General features: G+C 43.8%; 1 protein-coding gene across 4 annotated transcripts in view; it reads left to right on the top strand.

Annotated features, from left to right (window-relative positions):
• LOC139387984 (disabled homolog 2-interacting protein-like) overlaps window positions 1–18,503 on the top strand; it is a 181,175-nt gene that overhangs the window by 82,713 nt on the left and 79,959 nt on the right. Inside the window, exon 1 of one of the 4 annotated variants that reach the window (XM_071134437.1) lies at window positions 12,707–12,816. The exons of the other annotated variants lie outside the window; for them this stretch is intronic. Within the exon in view, the coding sequence (XP_070990538.1) occupies window positions 12,794–12,816 (23 nt within the window). The 5' untranslated portion in view covers window positions 12,707–12,793. Of the gene's footprint in view, window positions 1–12,706; window positions 12,817–18,503 lie in introns of those variants that run through there. 4 annotated transcript variants of the gene reach the window in all.

The raw sequence follows: 18,503 nt of genomic DNA, 5'->3' as shown, positions 1-18,503 counted from the left end.
AGAGCAGAGGGTTGAGGAGAGGAGAGCTCGGCTGGTTGTGCTGTTTGTTTGTTGCCTGCTGTGTCTGTGATGCCCTCCCGACGATCATCATCGTGATTGGCTGCCATTCAGATTAAGCGGCAGCATAGTTGGATGCAGTGTTGTTTATCTCCAAACATACTGGACAAAATTAGAAATGCAACATGCAACAATTTCAAAGAGTCATAGTTCATATAAGGAAATAAGTCAATTGAAGTAAACAAATAATGGAGTTCACTACTGAGCAGGGTCACAGCCATGGGTGGGCCTGGGAGGGCATAGGCCCACCCACTGGGGAGCCAGGCCCAGCCAATCAGAATTAGCTTATCCCCACAAAAGGGCTTTTTACAGACAGAAATACTCCTCAGCACCCACCCACCCTCCCCTCAGACAATCCTGCAGATGAAAAAGCCGGATGTGGAGGTCCTGGGCTGGCGTGGTTACCCGTGGTCTGCGGTTGTGAGGCCGGTTGGGTATACTGCCAAATTCTCTAAAACGATGGTAGAGAAATGAACATTGAATTATCTGGCAACAACTCTGGGTGGACATTCCTGCAGTCATCATGACAATTGCACGCTCCCTCAAAACTTGAGACATCTACATTGTGGCATTGTGTTGTATCAGCTTCTTGATATGCCACACCTGTCAGGCGGATGGATTATCTTGACAAAGGCTACAATGCTCAAATGATCTTTCATTTCAGCTCATGAAACATGGGACCAACTCTTTACATTTTGCGTTTATATGTTACAGGTTTACACTGGACACTGACTGTAGCCTACAGAGCTCTGTGTGTCAGTAGCTCACACATTAATCGTAACGAGAAGGAGATGCTGTACATCTTAACTGCTGCCAGGTGCATACTTTGTGTGTGTATGTGTGTGTGTGCGTGCGTTTCATATGACTGTAGGTACATGTATATGAGTGCGACTGCATGTGTGCGTTTGTTTACCATTGCAGAGAGACAGTGCGATCTCGCTAACCGACAGCCAAGTGTGAAAATGGGAGAGTGAGAGAAAGAGCCGTAAGTCATTTTCACAACCTTACACATACAGTGGCAGAATATGCAAGGGCGAGACGACGCGAACATGGATATTAGAGAGAGAGAGAGAGAGAGTCAAGGAGAGACGAAAGCAAAGAAAATGGATTGGAGATGAGAGAGATGAAAGGACAGAGTGCCATTGTGTAGATTTTGATGTGCATTCTTAATAGCCTATCATTTTGAAATGATAGATGTGAAGAGATCGGGAGGGAGAAACAAGGAGAACGGGATGAGAGGAGGGCTGTTGGTACTAATGGTAAAACATCTTTAATATGAAGTGAAAGAGGTATTCACTTTGATGTGAATGAATATGTTGCGTGTTGGAGACAGAGAGAGAGAGACAGTGCGCCATAATCGGAGGGCCTGTTGTCCGGACCTCCGGCAGTCTCTATGGGCTGCCACAGGGTTCAATTCTCGGGCCGACTCTTTTCTCTGTATACATCAACGATGTCGCTCTTGCTGCTGGTGATTCTCTGATCCACCTCTACGCAGGCGATACCATTCTGTATACTTCTGGCCCTTCTTTGGACACTGTGTTAACTAACCTCCAGACGAGCTTCAATGCCATATAACTCTCCTTCCGTGGCCTCCAACTGCTCTTAAATGCAAGTAAAACTAAATGCATGCTCTTCAACCGATCGCTACCAGAAACTGCCCACCCGTCCAGCATCACTACTCTGGACGGTTCTGACTTAGAATATGTGGACATCTACAAATAACTAGGTGTCTGGTTAGACTGTAAACTCTCCTTCCAGACTCACATTAAGCATCTCCAATCCAAAATTAAATCTTTGCTTCCTATTTCGCAACAAAGCATCCTTCACTCATGCTGCCAAACATACCCTCGTAAAACTGCCTATCCTACCGATCCTTGACTTTGGCGATGTCGTTTACAAAATAGCCTCCAACACTACTCAGAAAATTGGATGCAGTCTATCACAGTGCCATCCGTTTTGTCACCAAAGCCCCATATACTAGCCACCACTGCGACCTGTATGCTCTCGTTGGCTGGCCCTCGCTTCATATTCCTCGCCAAACCCACTGGCTCCAGGTCATCTATAAGTCTTTGCTAGGTAAAGCCCCGGCTTATCCCAGCTCACTGGTATACCATAGCAGCACCCACCCGTAGCATGCGCTGCAGCAGGCATATTTCACTGGTCACCCCCAAAGCCAATTCCTCCTTTGGCCGTCTTTCCTTCCAGTTCTCTGCTGCCAATGACTGGAACCAATTGCAAAAATCACTGAAGCTGGAGACTCATATCTCCCTCACTAACTTTAAGCACCAGCTGTCAGAGCACCCCAGTATGTATCTCTACTTGCACATTAATCTTCTGCACATCTATCACTCCAGTGTTTAATTGCTAAATTGTAATTATTTCGCCACTATGGCCTATTTATTGCCTTACCTCCCTTAACTTACCTCATATGCACACACGGTTTATATAGACTTTTTTTCTATTGTGTTATTGACTGTATGTTTGTTTATTCCATGTGTAACTCTGTTGTTGTTTGTGTCGCACTGCTTTGCTGTATCTTGGCCAGATCGCAATTTTAAATGAGAACTTGTTCTCAACTGGCCTACCTGGTTAAATAAAGGTGTTCTCAACTGGCCTACCTGGTTAAATAAAGGTGTTCTCAACTGGCCTACCTGGTTAAATAAAGGTGTTCTCAACTAGCCTACCTGGTTAAATAAAGGTGTTCTCAACTGGCCTACCTGGTTAAATAAAGGCGTTCTCAACTAGCCTACCTGGTTAAATAAAGGTGTTCTCAACTAGCCTACCTGGTTAAATAAAGGTGTTCTCAACTGGCCTACCTGGTTAAATAAAGGTGTTCTCAACTGGCCTACCTGGTTAAATAAAGGTGTTCTCAACTAGCCTACCTGGTTAAATAAAGGTGTTCTCAACTAGCCTACCTGGTTAAATAAAGGTGTTCTCAACTGGCCTACCTGGTTAAATAAAGGTGTTCTCAACTAGCCTACCTGGTTAAATAAAGGTGAAATAAAAAATAAAATAAATAAAAAATAACATCAGCAAGATTTGTGACCTGTTGCCACACCCAGTGAAGAACAAACACCATTGTAAATACAACCCATATTTACTTTAACTATTTGCACATGATATGACATTTGAAATGTCTTTATTATTTCGGAAATTTTGTGAGTGTAATGTTTACTGTTATTTTTTTATTGTTTATTTCACTTTGGTTTATTATCTAGTTCACTTGCTTTAGCAATGTAAACATATGTTTACCATGACAATAAAGCCGAGAGAGAGAGAGAGAGAGAGAGAGAGAGACAGAGAGAGAGACAGAGAGACAGAGAGAGAGAGAGAGAGAGACAGAGAGACACAGAGAGAGAGAGAGAGAGAGACAGAGAGAGAGAGAGAGAGAGAGAGAGAGAGAGAGAGAGAGAGAGAGAGAGAGAGGCAGCGAGACAGAGAGAGAGAGAGAGAGAGAGAGAGAGAGAGAGAGAGAGACAGAGAGACAGACAGAGAGAGAGAGACAGAGAGACAGAGAGAGAAAGAGAGAGACAGAGAGACAGAGAGAGAGAGAGAGAGAGAGAGAGAGAGAGAGGCCAACAGAGACCACTGACGTCTAGATACGGACCTTAGAACCAGAACGCTTCTGTTAATCAGACAGACAGACAGACCAGATCCAACTCACTGTTTCAGACTGAGATACCTCAGGCAACTCTAGGGACTGAGAGAAGCTACGCAAATACACTCAAGACGAGACACCTTTCTCCTCAGTTTTAGCCATTGAGTTAATGCAGCATCAGAACATCCCAGGCAACTAAATAATGCTCCTTACAGTGGAATCTCTTCTCATAGAAGCCTCAGCTAGATATAATAATTATCCAATGGCCACCTGACACAATGAGTGGCCAGGAGAAAAGCATAACGATGAAGAATAGAGAGAGAGAAAACATCAAGTTAATGCTCTGTAGTCCCTCCCTCACTTTATCCCTGATCCCTCCCTCTATTCTCCCCTCCCCCCTCCCTCCCTCCCTCCCTCCCTCCCTCCCTCCCTCCCTCCCTCCCTCCCTCCCTCCCTCCCTCCCTCCCTCCCTCCCTCCCTCCCCCCTCCATCCTTCCCACTTTCTGTAATTAGGCTGTCAAAGCCCATCTCTGTCATGTCCATTGATTTACTGAGAGCTGATGAAGCAGAGCGGATCCACAGTGCTTTGGCCAGATGGAGGGGAAGAGGGAGGTCAGAGGGCTGGGAGCACTCTGCTGGGGGTTAAAGTTCCACAGTACTGGGGATCGGAGCAAGGATCTCCAGGGGCAGGCAGGCAGGCAGGCAGGCAGGCAGGCACAGGCAGGCAGGCAGGGTGTGTGTGTGTGTGTGTGTGTGTGTGTGTGTGTGTGTGTGTGTGTGTGTGTGTGTGTGTGTGTGTGTGTGTGTGTGTGTGTGTGTGTGTGTGTGTGTGTGTGTGTGTGTGTGTGTGTGTGTGTGTGTGTGTGTGGAAAGGCATACACACACACACAAAGATGAAGAGACAGACAGACCCAAACAGAGAGACGGACAGGCTGGTTGTAGTATTAACCGGGACTAGCTGGCTAAGTGCTATAGGATTTGGATGTGGAGCGGATGAAAGTGAGGTTCAATCACCGCCTGGGGAGATGAAATATCTGATTTTTAAATGCTGCAGTTTAATTATGAATCATTACTGAGACTTTGCTCTCCCTTAGTCAGATAAAGATTGCAAATCTTTCTCTTTCATCTCAACACAAAGTTAGTTTTAAAGGTCATTGAATAACAAAGTTGGAGGATGTACAGAACTGCAGTGTGAAGGACAGGGCCTATCATTAAATAACACATTTTGCATGTTCTTGCTGTCGCTCTTTCTTGATATGAGAGAAAATCATGTGCTCTTGATGGAGCACAGCTGTGTTGTCAATAGCCTCTCAATTTAATTACATTTCAATTTAAGAGCTTTATTGGTTATGGCATAAATTGGCATAAGTTAACATTGCCAAAGAACGTGAAGTAAGCAATAAAAATTAACAGTAAAAATTACACTCACGGAAGTTCAAAAATAATTTAAGAAATGTTTTTAAATTTAACTAGACAAGTCAGTTAATGATAATGCAGGGATTTTCCCAAGGATGCTGTTGACGCATATCCCACAGTAGTTATTGGGGTCAAATCTGTCTCCACTTTTGTGGATTGTGGGGATCAGTTATTGGTTCCAAATATTGGGGAAGATGACAGAGCTGAGGATGATGTTAAAGAGTTTTAGCAAATTGGAATTTGTGGTCTCTCTCTCTGATGCCCAAAGGTCACAACACAAAGAGTCAGTAGGGTTTGACCGGGGTAGGCCATCATTGTAAATACAAATTTGTTCTTAACTGATTTTCCTAGTTAAATAAAATTTAAAAAATAGGAATGAGTGAATGTGGATGAAAGCACGTACCATCAGCCCTACAGATATACTTGCATACTTGCTCCTTTTTTAGAATGGATGTTACGGGTCTGAAGTGTTTTATTTGACTGTAGGGCTCTACTGTAAGCTGCTTGGCAGAGAGAGGATGGATAGAGGGATAGAGGGTGATGGAGGGGGAGGAGGGACAGAGGGAGGAGGAGGGATCTGATAATGCAGTTGTCAAGGCAGAAGGGTTGGGTTGCATAATTCTCAAACTCACCAAAGAGGAAGGAAGGCAGGGAGGGAGGGAGAAAGGCAGCCAGAGATAGAGGCAGGGATTGGAGAGAGAGAAATGTCTTTATTCTTTTGGAACTTTTGCGAGTGTAATGTTTACTGTAAAAAAAAGGTTGTTTATTTCACTTTCATTTATTATCTATTTCACTTAAATTGAATTGATTTGAGAGTGAGGCAGAGATGGGGAGGGAGAGAAAGATAGAGAGGAGAGAGAGAGACCCTGTGGCCTGAGGAGATGCTTTCAGTTTATTTCTGACAAATCTCCTCTTTATTGCAGGGTGAATCTCCCTATAATTTCCCGTCTCTCGGTCTTCCTCTGCAGTAATGTTCAGCGATGTGAAATGTTCCTTGCCTTCCTTCTGAGTGTGGACTAACCTTGTGCGGAAACACAATTCAGTCCTATTCAAAATACTATTTTCCCTAACCCATAACTCTTACCATAACCTTATCCCTAACCTTAACCTGAAAATCTAACCCTAGCTCCTAACCCTAACCCCAAATCTAACCCTAGCTCCTAACCCTAACCCCAAAACTAATCCTAGCTCCTAACCCTAACCCTAAAACTAATTCTAACACTAATTCTAACCTTAACCCTAAACCACCCCGAAATAGCATTTGACCTTGTGGGGACCAACAAAATGTCCCCAGTAGGTCACATTTTTGTTTGTTGACTATTCTTGTGTGGACATCTGGTCCGCACAAGTACAGTGCCTTGCGAAAGTACTCGGCCCCCTTGAACTTTGCAACCTTTTGCCACATTTCAGGCTTCAAACATAAAGATATAAAACTGTATTTTTTTGTGAAGAATCAACAACAAGTGGGACACAATCATGAAGTGGAACGACATTTATTGGATATTTCAAACTTTTTTAACAAATCAAAAACTGAAAAATTGGGCGTGCAAAATTATTCAGCCCCTTTACTTTCAGTGCAGCAAACTCTCTCCAGAAGTTCAGTGAGGATCTCTGAATGATCCAATGTTGACCTAAATGACTAATGATGATAAATACAATCCACCTGTGTGTAATCAAGTCTCCGTATAAATGCACCTGCACTGTGATAGTCTCAGAGGTCCGTTAAAAGCGCAGAGAGCATCATGAAGAACAAGGAACACACCAGGCAGGTCCGAGATACTGTTGTGAAGAAGTTTAAATCCGGATTTGGACACAAAAGGATTTCCCAAGTTTTAAACATCCCAAGGAGCACTGTGCAAGCGATAATATTGAAATGGAAGGAGTATCAGACCACTGCAAATCTACCAAGACCTGGCCGTCCCTCTAAACTTTCAGCTCATACAAGGAGAAGACTGATCAGAGATGCAGCCAAGAGGCCCATGATCACTCTGGATGAACTGCAGAGATCTACAGCTGAGGTGGGAGACTCTGTCTATAGGACAACAATCAGTCGTATATTGCACAAATCTGGCCTTTATGGAAGAGTGGCAAGAAGAAAGCCATTTCTTAAAGATATCCATAAAAAGTGTCGTTTAAAGTTTGCCACAAGCCACCTGGGAGACACACCAAACATGTGGAAGAAGGTGCTCTGGTCAGATGAAACCAAAATTGAACTTTTTGGCAACAATGCAAAACGTTATGTTTGGCGTAAAAGCAACACAGCTGAACACACCATCCCCACTGTCAAACATGGTGGTGGCAGCATCATGGTTTGAGCCTGCTTTTCTTCAGCAGGGACAGGGAAGATGGTTAAAATTGATGGGAAGTTGGATGGAGCCAAATACAGGACCATTCTGGAAGAAAACCTGATGGAGTCTGCAAAAGACCTGAGACTGGGACGGAGATTTGTCTTCCAACAAGACAATGATCCAAAACATAAAGCAAAATCTACAATAGAATGGTTCAAAAATAAACATATCCAGGTGTTAGAATGGCCAAGTCAAAGTCCAGACCTGAATCCAATCGAGAATCTGTGGAAAGAACTGAAAACTGCTGTTCACAAATGCTCTCCATCCAACCTCACTGAGCTCGAGCTGTTTTGCAAGGAGCAATGGGAAAAAATTTCAGTCTCTCGATGTGCAAAACTGATAGAGACATACCCCAAGCGACTTACAGCTGTAATCGCAGCAAAAGGTGGCGCTACAAAGTATTAACTTAAGGGGGCTGAATAATTTTGCACGCCCAATTTTTCAGTTTTTGATTTGTTAAAAAAGTTTGAAATATCCAATAAATGTCGTTCCACTTCATGATTGTGTCCCACTTGTTGTTGATTCTTCACAAAAAAATACAGTTTTATATCTTTATGTTTGAAGCCTGAAATGTGGCAAAAGGTCGCAAAGTTCAATGGGGCCGAATACTTTCGCAAGGCACTGTATAGTTAAACACATCCACAAACACACACACTATTCCTAACCATCTATCTCTCCCTCTCTCTTTCCTCCCTTCTCTCTATCTCTCTTACTTTCTCTCTCTCTGTCCCTCTATTTGCCTGTAGTGGAGGCCCATGGAAGCTTGTCTGAAATGAATTTGTTGTCTACAGCTCTTCTCCCCCCCCTCTCTCTCTCCTCCCTCCATCCCCCTCTCTCTCCGTCTCTCTGTGTCAATGCTGCAGGGTGGTGTTCTGTCTGTTAAACAGGTTAGCTGTTAGCAGGAACCAGGGGGATAAACTCTTAGAGGTGGGGCTCCTAGGGGACTCCCAACAGACACTTAGCTCCCTGACGTCTTCTCCTCTTACCTCCTGACCCTTATTATGTCTGTTTGCCCCAACATGCTCCCTCCTGCCTCCCTCTAGTGTAAACCGACACACACACACACACACACACAACCACACACACATGCATGCACACACATGTACACACATAAACACCCACACACACACACATACACACACAACCATGTACACACACCACACATCCATCGACACACACTCCTCACTGTGTACACAGCACTGCTCAGGCTAACATTCCGAAGACAGATATTTGTGTGCGTGCAATCGTGCCTCGGATTCTATGAATGTTATTCATGGTAATAGACAACAGGCTGTCTATTTAGAACCACTGTGTGTTCCTCTATGAATAGCAAAGATACTGTCCGTGTCCCGAACACCCATACTTGCGCCCTGAATAGTAGGCCATTTCAGTACGCGTAAAAAATTCAAAACATTTAATAGCATGCAACATTTAGAAAATGGAGTGTACTTTAAATGCTTGGCTTTGACAACAGCTGATCAATAAGATACGGGGATGTGCTCCCGAAATCAATGAATAGAGGGATACAACGGAATGGCGCATTCTCAGTATGCAAAAAATAGAATGTTTTATAGTAGTGAATTTGAGAAAATCAAGTATGGGTTAAATGCCAGGATGGTATGCTCATTTCAGCTCTTTATCGAGAAGAATTCGATGCACACCTTTCCACAGTGCATTGGAAGAGGTGGACAGTGAATGGTAGGCCCTAGTTCTCTTCAAATAGCCAAACAACAAAACTAGGATACTTAGTTGGGAAGATGCGGAATAGCGAACCGTCTGGGGTGGTGTTCAAATGTAGGCTAAGTAGTTTTTGTTCTCCTTAAAATGAGTATCGCATCGTAGGCTAACATCGTCTTTTTTTATACCCAAAGTGGATTTCTGTTTTCTCATTGAAAATAGTTTATTGTTCTCTTGGCCTTCGTCAGAGCTTTTAAACTAAATACTAAACCATCTCCTGATTTCTGAATGCGTCGGCATCGGGGACTCGGGATGTGGCTGCGTTTGTTATGTCATGTTAACCAGGCCTTTTTGATTTGAGTTAAGGATTGTTTACATTTTTTAGGCTACCTATTACTGTTTTTTAAATGTATGGATCAAGCCTTAGCAGTCATTCTGATCTTGCTCCCAATGATCAGTGCTTTAGTTTATTATGTTGCTGTCCAGTGGTCCTGAATTTGCAATACACCCGACTTTCCAAATTGTTCTGAGCAATAGCCTTTTGATTTGAACTTGTGAAAAGTTTTGGTGTGTGTACTAGGCTATTTGATTGAATTTATATATGAATATATATACAGCACTTTAGTTTCACTAAAGCATATGTTGAAATGGAACCAAATGAGCTGTTTCTGTCTTCCGTCCTTTTTAAATAGGATAGATGGGCTATATCGTTTACTACCGTGTGAGTCAAATGTGACTGTCTGCCTATAACCAGCCTAAGAAGCCCTATAACTCCATTCATATTCTATTCAGATTTTAAAGAAATTAATCAAATAGGAAATGAACTATTATCAGGCTGGTTAATGCGACGCATGTCTGTTAGATTTGGACAAATCCACACCACACTCGGCCCCGCCCCACCTACTCAGCCAATCAGGAGCCGCTCTGCGTCGCTGCCTTGGCATACTGCATACTTTTTACTAAAAAGTGCTAAATAGTATGCGACAATGAGTACATAGTTTTCAGTGTATTTCCTGCAGTCAAATTACCTAGTGGCCTCATGGGTGGAATGTTAATAATATTTTTTCGTAATTTCCTAATTAATAAACGTTATTTAAAATAAATATTTCAGCCTTCTGTGATGTTACGTAAAGTGTTATATTGGGATGCAAACTCCAAATGTAATACATTTCAACACCATATCTGACATGGTACAGATTTTTTTTTTGTAAGCCCACAACCATGTGTGTGAGGTGTATACTTCTGTTTCAAAGTGAATGTGTTTAAGACTACAAAGAACCAATCTGCTGACCCTAATTTAGCCCACTGCAGTAATTAAGTATGTAGTGTGCTAGTATGGTTATTTTGGACATGGCCCACTGAGACATGACATTTGCTCCACCGGGGTCTGCCTTTCGCTACACTGGACACAAACATACTTGAAGAGTAGTTCCCCAATGGCATTTTGCATTTTGATTGTAAACAGTCTGACAACATGATGTGTTAGGGTTTAATACGAACAAAACCTAGAGAAATGAATAAATCCTCCCAATGTATTGTTCCAGAGTCTAGGTCCTAGACTTTACCATGGCATTGTAGTTAGACGTTAACCAGCCCTGCCTGCTGTACAAAAAAAAAACGGCCTGCACAGTTTGTTTATGATTAGAAGCTACACCAATCTACTGCAGAGGAGTCAATACACCAAACCTCCAGTTTCGGGTTCTTCCAGGCAGATTAGAGTTCCTCTCTGCTTGCCTATTGTTGTAAGGACACGGTTTCGTAAGGTTTCCAGCGCCTTGGTTACACCTAAGCTACCTTTTACGTGTCCACTGTTGACACAGACTCTTCCTGCTAAGCTTTTCGTACACTTTATGGCCCTCTGTCTACAGGATCATTAGTGGGCCTCTCCACTACCAGAAACCATTACACATCCACAGAATTAGTATACATTTTGAGAGTACAGTACCAGCACTTGTATTAACTCTGACTCGCTTACATGAAACACTGGCTCAATTTGCGCCTCATTATTTCAACAGTATGGAGAGAGTCTATGAGGCTCTCTGCCTCCTGGAAGTGCAAACATCTGTATGTGTTCTGTCATTTGAAGTCACTACAAATGGCACCCTATTCCCTATATAGTGCACTTCTTTTGACCAGAGCCTTATGAGCCCTGGTCACAAGTAGTGCGCTATAAACTATTTTAGCATGTCAATCTTGGTGGGGCAAACTCCAAAAATAAGTTTTTTTAATGCATGCCAGCAAAGCCACTACACAACACAACACAAAAAATTACATTAATTGCACTATAGCGGTGACTAACGGTGCCCACAAACTCATAGGGCCTACATTAAACTGTCCCAACAGCAGAGTCCTAACAGCAGTCCCAACACCTTACCACTGCTACACCTGGCTTTCAGCGGAGTCTTGTCTGGCAGCGAAACAGTTAATTCAGCCTCATTTACTGCCTTTTCAAAAAACATAGCTGATATGGCTGACTTGCTTAAACAAATGTGGTTTCTACTGACAATTGAGATGTACAAACTATGGCATAAGGGGACGACAAGCAGATAAGAGGAAATCCGTAATTTCGATTAAGCCAATATAACTATTTGTTCAGCACTTTTCAATGTACAGCAACGGAATTCAGAACATAGGCCATTCTTACAATATTCTCCCTGTACACCAAGTCAGAACCATAGGATGAATAAAGGGGGCATATAGTAAACAATGAATCATTTCTCTAAAACAGGCTACAGGCTTCATGTGAACCACCAAGTCAGAACAGTAGGCAAAATTGTTAGGGTGAGGCACGTGGGCTCCTAACAGCTTACTACACTTAGGATTATTTTCTTAGCTACAGACAGTATACATACAGTGGGGAGAACAAGTATTCAACTGTGAGAAATGGAATCTAGAAAATCACATTGTATGATTTTTAAGTAATTAAACAACCCCACCTGCCCTGAATGACAGGTTGCCACTGTATTGGTGACACAGATCTAGGATCAGTTTACCTTCCCTTAGGAGTGGTAGCACTAAACTGACATCTGTATCCATGGGCAACATACTCTGAAGGAGTACACTTGGTTGATGATGTCATCTGTATTCTATGTAGTTGGGGGTGCTATTGACTGTATGATTCTCCATACCCTTGTTAAGCACCCCACCTCCACATGGCTGTGATTTTGTGCTTCTTTGATTCAGTAATTCAGTTGGGTGTCCAATGTCCATCACTCATACTGTGTCCTCAGTCATAAAACAATCCTATCAAAGTGAAATCAGTTTTTTTGTGCTTCATTACTAAATTATTGGTAGCAACATAACCAAGTTATGAATCCGTTTGTCATGATTGATGTGTAACCCTTACCCCCTAGGCTACAGGACATTAGAAAAATAAGTAGCCTACTGATATATGAAATGCTATTTATTTTATTTCTCCGAAATAAACTGTCAATACGCATCAGCTTTGTTTTCCATGAAAAGGAGCGGTAAAATCTTTTTAAAGGGGATGTGGAGAGAGGAAGAGCAGACGGCTCCCTCGGGACTACAGCAGCCTATATTCGGAGTCGGTGTGCATGGTAACTCAAACGGCAGGCTGCGGCCCGTTCCCAGGGATGCAAAAATAGTCGGAAAACAAGCTGCGATTAGCGCGCGTAGGAATGCGACCCGAATTGAAGTGGTGTGTTTTTTGGGAATCCGTGCGGGTTTCCGTGGAGCAATGTTTCACCTCTTTAGTAAATCGTAAGTGTTCTTATCTTATTTTGCCTTCATGTTTTCATCAAAAAAAACTTGGCTGGTGTGTGTTGATGATGGATACAGTTGTTGCGCGCGGTTTGATTTTGCGACCTCCGCCCTCTTTCCCTCAGGGATGTGTAGCCTAAACAAATTATTGTCGCTAGGTTATGGCTTGGAGAATATAGTTACTGGACTTGGAATGTTTTCGGGTAAACAGGAAAACGTCTAGCAGCCTGGTTGGAAAAGGGTTGAGAACGAGGGCTTTAGGGACGCGGACGCGTTCAGACTTGTAGATGGAAATATTCCGTGCCAGGGGGCGAATCGACTGTAGTGCAGAACAAGACATCAAAGCATATAGTTCAGTTTACTGTTGTGAGGAAATTGCTTGTAATAATGTTGTTATTTATGTATCGCTATTAGTCAATTGTATCGTTCTACCATTGTGTTTTGATCTGGAATAGTTCTGATGTTGAGAAAATACAGAATATAATAGAAGTGAGAGAGAGAGAGAGAGGGGGAGAGAGACAGACCTTAAAAGCTTTCTCTGAATACCAGTTCAGCCATGCTCTGGTGTTTTTCCTTGTAAGTGTTGCCGTACTTTATCTGCCTAAGACGTTTTGGCTTATTGCAGGCATTGCAAGCATCAGTTCCTTCAGCACTTTCCTATCCATTGCCATGTAACTTCGTAAGGAGCTCATTCTCTCTCTTCATCCTCCTTTTCTCATCTCATTTTCTTACAGTACCATCACCTCCCTTACATTGCTACAGCACCCCCTGAAAAATCATAATAAAACAAAATATATATATATATGTTTTTGTTTTGTTTTTTGTATTCATTTCCCGCCCTCAGATTTCTCAAGGGGTGCTGTAGCACTCTCTGCACTCCTACTTCCAGTGGCTATGTAAGGGAGCTGACAGTACTGTACAGCACCCCCTACTTCCAGTGGCTATGTAAGGGAGGTGACAGTACTGTACAGCACCCCTACTTCCAGTGGCTATGTAAGGGAGCTGACAGTACTGTACAGCACCCCCTACTTCCAGTGGCTATGTAAGGGAGGTGACAGTACTGTACAGCACCCCTACTTCCAGTGGCTATGTAAGGGAGGTGACAGTACTGTACAGCACCCCCTACTTCCAGTGGCTATGTAAGGGAGGTGACAGTACTGTACAGCACCCCCTACTTCCAGTGGCTATGTAAGGGAGGTGACAGTTCTGTACAGCACCCCTACTTCCAGTGGCTATGTAAGGGAGCTGACAGTACTGTACAGCACCCCTACTTCCAGTGGCTATGTAAGGGAGGTGACAGTACTGTACAGCACCCCTACTTCCAGTGGCTATGTAAGGGAGCTGACAGTACTGTACAGCACCCCTACTTCCAGTGGCTATGTAAGGGAGGTGACAGTACTGTACAGCACCCCTACTTCCAGTGGCTATGTAAGGGAGGTGACAGTACTGTACAGCACCCCTACTTCCAGTGGCTATGTAAGGGAGGTGACAGTACTGTACAGCACCCCCTACTTCCAGTGGCTATGTAAGGGAGGTGACAGTACTGTACAGCACCCCCTACTTCCAGTGGCTATGTAAGGGAGGTGACAGTACTGTACAGCACCCCCTACTTCCAGTGGCTATGTAAGGGAGGTGACAGTACTGTACAGCACCCCTACTTCCAGTGGCTATGTAAGGGAGGTGACAGTACTGTACAGCACCCCTACTTCTAGTGGCTATGTAAGGGAGGTGACAGTACTGAACAGCACCGCTACTTCCGGTGGCTATGTAAGGGAGGTGACAGTACTGTACAGCACCCCTACTTCTAGTGGCTATGTAAGGGAGTAGGCAGTACTGTACAGCACCCCTACTTCTAGTGGCTATGTAAGGGAGGTGACAGTACTGTACAGCACCCCTACTTCCAGTGGCTATGTAAGGGAGGTGACAGTACTGTACAGCACCCCTACTTCCAGTGGCTATGTAAGGGAGGTGACAGTACTGTACAGCACCCCTACTTCCAGTGGCTATGTAAGGGGGGTGACAGTACTGTACAGCACCCCTACTTCCAGTGGCTATGTAAGGGAGGTGACAGTACTGTACAGCACCCCTACTTCCAGTGGCTATGTAAGGGAGCTGACAGTACTGTACAGCACCCCTACTTCCAGTGGCTATGTAAGGGAGGTGACAGTACTGTACAGCACCCCTACTTCCAGTGGCTATGTAAGGGAGGTGACAGTACTGTACAGCACCCCTACTTCCAGTGGCTATGTAAGGGAGGTGACAGTACTGTACAGCACCCCCTACTTCCAGTGGCTATGTAAGGGAGGTGACAGTACTGTACAGCACCCCCTACTTCCAGTGGCTATGTAAGGGAGGTGACAGTACTGTACAGCACCCCCTACTTCCAGTGGCTATGTAAGGGAGGTGACAGTACTGTACAGCACCCCTACTTCCAGTGGCTATGTAAGGGAGGTGACAGTACTGTACAGCACCCCTACTTCTAGTGGCTATGTAAGGGAGGTGACAGTACTGAACAGCACCGCTACTTCCAGTGGCTATGTAAGGGAGGTGACAGTACTGTACAGCACCCCTACTTCTAGTGGCTATGTAAGGGAGTAGGCAGTACTGTACAGCACCCCTACTTCTAGTGGCTATGTAAGGGAGGTGACAGTACTGTACAGCACCCCTACTTCCAGTGGCTATGTAAGGGAGGTGACAGTACTGTACAGCACCCCTACTTCCAGTGGCTATGTAAGGGAGGTGACAGTACTGTACAGCACCCCTACTTCCAGTGGCTATGTAAGGGGGGTGACAGTACTGTACAGCACCCCTACTTGCAGTGGCTATGTAAGGGGGGTGACAGTACTGTACAGCACCCCTACTTGCAGTGGCTATGTAAGGGAGGTGACAGTACTGTACAGCACCCCTACTTCCAGTGGCTATGTAAGGGGGGTGACATTACTGTACAGCACCCCTACTTGCAGTGGCTATGTAAGGGAGGTGACAGTACTGTACAGCACCCTACTTCCAGTGGCTATGTAAGGGAGGTGACAGTACTGAACAGCACCACTCCTTAAATATAAAAAGTAGCGTACTTGGCCTGTACTAGTCCTGTATTTGCAAACCGATATAGCCGACTGTAGCGCGGGCAAACAAAGCTCAAGTAGTGCAATGGGCCTGTACTAGTTCTGTATTAGCACTTTTTGTTGTTGTTGCAGTAACCCCACCCCCAAATACCTTCCTTCAGCTATGTTCCCGGTAGCACTGGTATAAGGATGTCGTTGTTATGTAACAGTTTAAGTAAGCAGCCTACTTGTTTGTAACTCATTTATATTTTCCCCAGCAGCTCTTATACTGAATTCTGCATGATAACAATTATGTAATGTGGTTATTTGACTGTGTCCCTCTCTGCTCATCCTCTTTTTTAAATTCTTTCTACACACACACACACACACACACACACACCGCTCTCTCTCTCAGCAGGGAGTAGCCTAGTTAAAACCCATAGTCATGCTTAACATCACTGTGTATACTAAGAGTCTCCAATCTCCTAATTATTATTGAAACCTCTCTACTGTCGGGCTATAGAGAGATTAATTTGCATTCATTTAAATAGTGTGGAAGGGCTCCTCTAAATGCCCACTTCACTTTAGAAGGTATTGTATTGTATTTATTATGGATCCCCATGCCAAGGCTACTCTTCCTGGGGAGTTCTCTTCCTGGGGTCCAGCAAATTTAAGGCAGTTATATACAATTAAAAACATTGCAAAAACAATCACAATGGATTTCATAACACATGAAGTGTGTGCCCTCAGGCCACTACTCTACTATTACATATATACAACACAAAATCCATTTGTACGCGTGTGCATAGTGCATATGTAACCAAGTGTGTGTGTGTGTGTGTGTGTGTGTGTGTATGTATGCGTGTGCCTGTGCCTGTGTGTGTCTCGTCACAGTCCTCTCTGTTCCATAAGGTGTATTTTTATCTGTAGCAATTTCATTGCTAGAATGAGTTACTTGATGTAGAAAAGAGTTCCATGTAGTCATGGCTGTACGTAGTACTGTGCACCTCCCGTAGTCTGTTCTGGACTTGGGGACTGTGAAGAGACCTCTGGTGGCATGTCTTGGGGGCTATGCATGTGTGTCTGTGCTGTGTGCTAGTAGTTTAAGTAAATCCTAGTCTTGATTAAATGAAATAGTTTAACAGTGGAACTATATGTGTAACAATACCTATATTTTGTTGTGAGAATACATGGCTAGTTGTGAGAATACATGGCTTTAGGGCTGTGACGTGTGATGGTCTTGGAAGTTGGGAATGTACACCGGTGGGGGGTGTCACATTTCTGTTTTTGGCCTGAAACAACCCCAATTTGTCAGGGCATGGACTCTACAAGCTGTCGAAAGTATTTCGAAGGGATGCTGGCCCATGTTGACTCCAATGCTTCCCACATTTGGGTCAAGTTGGCTGGATGTCTTTTGGGTGGTGGACCATTCTTGATACACACAGGAAACTGTTGAGCGTGAAAAACCCAGCAGCATTGCAGTTCTCGACACAACCTGGTGCACCTGGCACCTACTACCGTACCCTGTTCAAAGGCACTTCAATCTTTTGTCTTGCCCATTCACCCTCTGAATGGCACACCATACACAATCCATGTCTCAATTGTCTCAAGGCTTAACAATCCTTCTCTAACCCATCTCCACCCCTTCATCTACACTGATTTGTAGTGGATTTAACAAGTGACATCAATAAGGGATCGTAGCTTTCACCTGGCCAGTCGGTGTCATGGAAAGAGCATGAGTTCATAATGTTTTCTACACTCCGTGCATAGGCCCACAGAGAGAATTAGCGCACTCACACACGCACCCCCCCCCCCCCCCCCCCCCGTAAAAGCACCCGTCAATCAAAGCCACCAGCGTATGTCAGACACAAGCAAATATCTCACCTTTCCTTAACACTAGAACAGGCTGGCCTTTGAGCCTTATAATATAATATCCGCTGGAGAATGTTGACAAGCGTCCCCTTTAGCATATGCATCCGATGCAAATCAACCCGCACAAACATAAGCACCAACGCTTGATAGATGGTGCATAAACTATTGGAAATTATTAATTGCATGAATAAATATCAATAAAAAATATATATATTAAAAAAAATAGTTATTTGCTTAGTTGAGTGTAGTCCATTTGATCAACTTTATTTTGTAGATTTGATTAGTAATAGAGTTATAGTAATTAAGAAACTCCAGCTTATTTTAACATATTAGAAAGTAAAAGACAATAATATAACCAGCCAGGTGCAAGTCATTTGCCGTATTCCTAAACAAAAGCACCAGTGCAGGAACAATCGTAAAGGATGAAATGCATCAAAAATATTTGTGGAAATGTATTCATGACAAGATATAAAACATTCATTTGTTGATTGCATTGGACAGTGTATTGTGCTCTTATACTCGTGCCTTTATGCATGGCTCAATCTCGTCTTCTCTTTATGCTTCGGGGCCACAGTCAGCACACAATTTCGGGGCTTTGTGTGAGATATCCCCACAAACAAATTGGTGGCACTGCACACAGTTTTCATGGGATTTATTTTGTGTGCACTTGCCGCAGGTGTCGCATAATTGTGTGGCATGCTCTCTCTGAAGCGGTTGTGTGGCGTGCTCTCTCTGAAGCGGTTGTGTGGCGTGCTCTCTCTGAAGCGTTTT

Source organism: Oncorhynchus clarkii, chromosome 29 (genome assembly GCF_045791955.1).
Source record: "Oncorhynchus clarkii lewisi isolate Uvic-CL-2024 chromosome 29, UVic_Ocla_1.0, whole genome shotgun sequence".
NCBI lineage: Eukaryota > Metazoa > Chordata > Actinopteri > Salmoniformes > Salmonidae > Oncorhynchus > Oncorhynchus clarkii.
The sequence above is the reverse complement of the archived record's forward strand: the minus strand, read 5'-3'. Positions and strand labels throughout refer to the sequence as shown.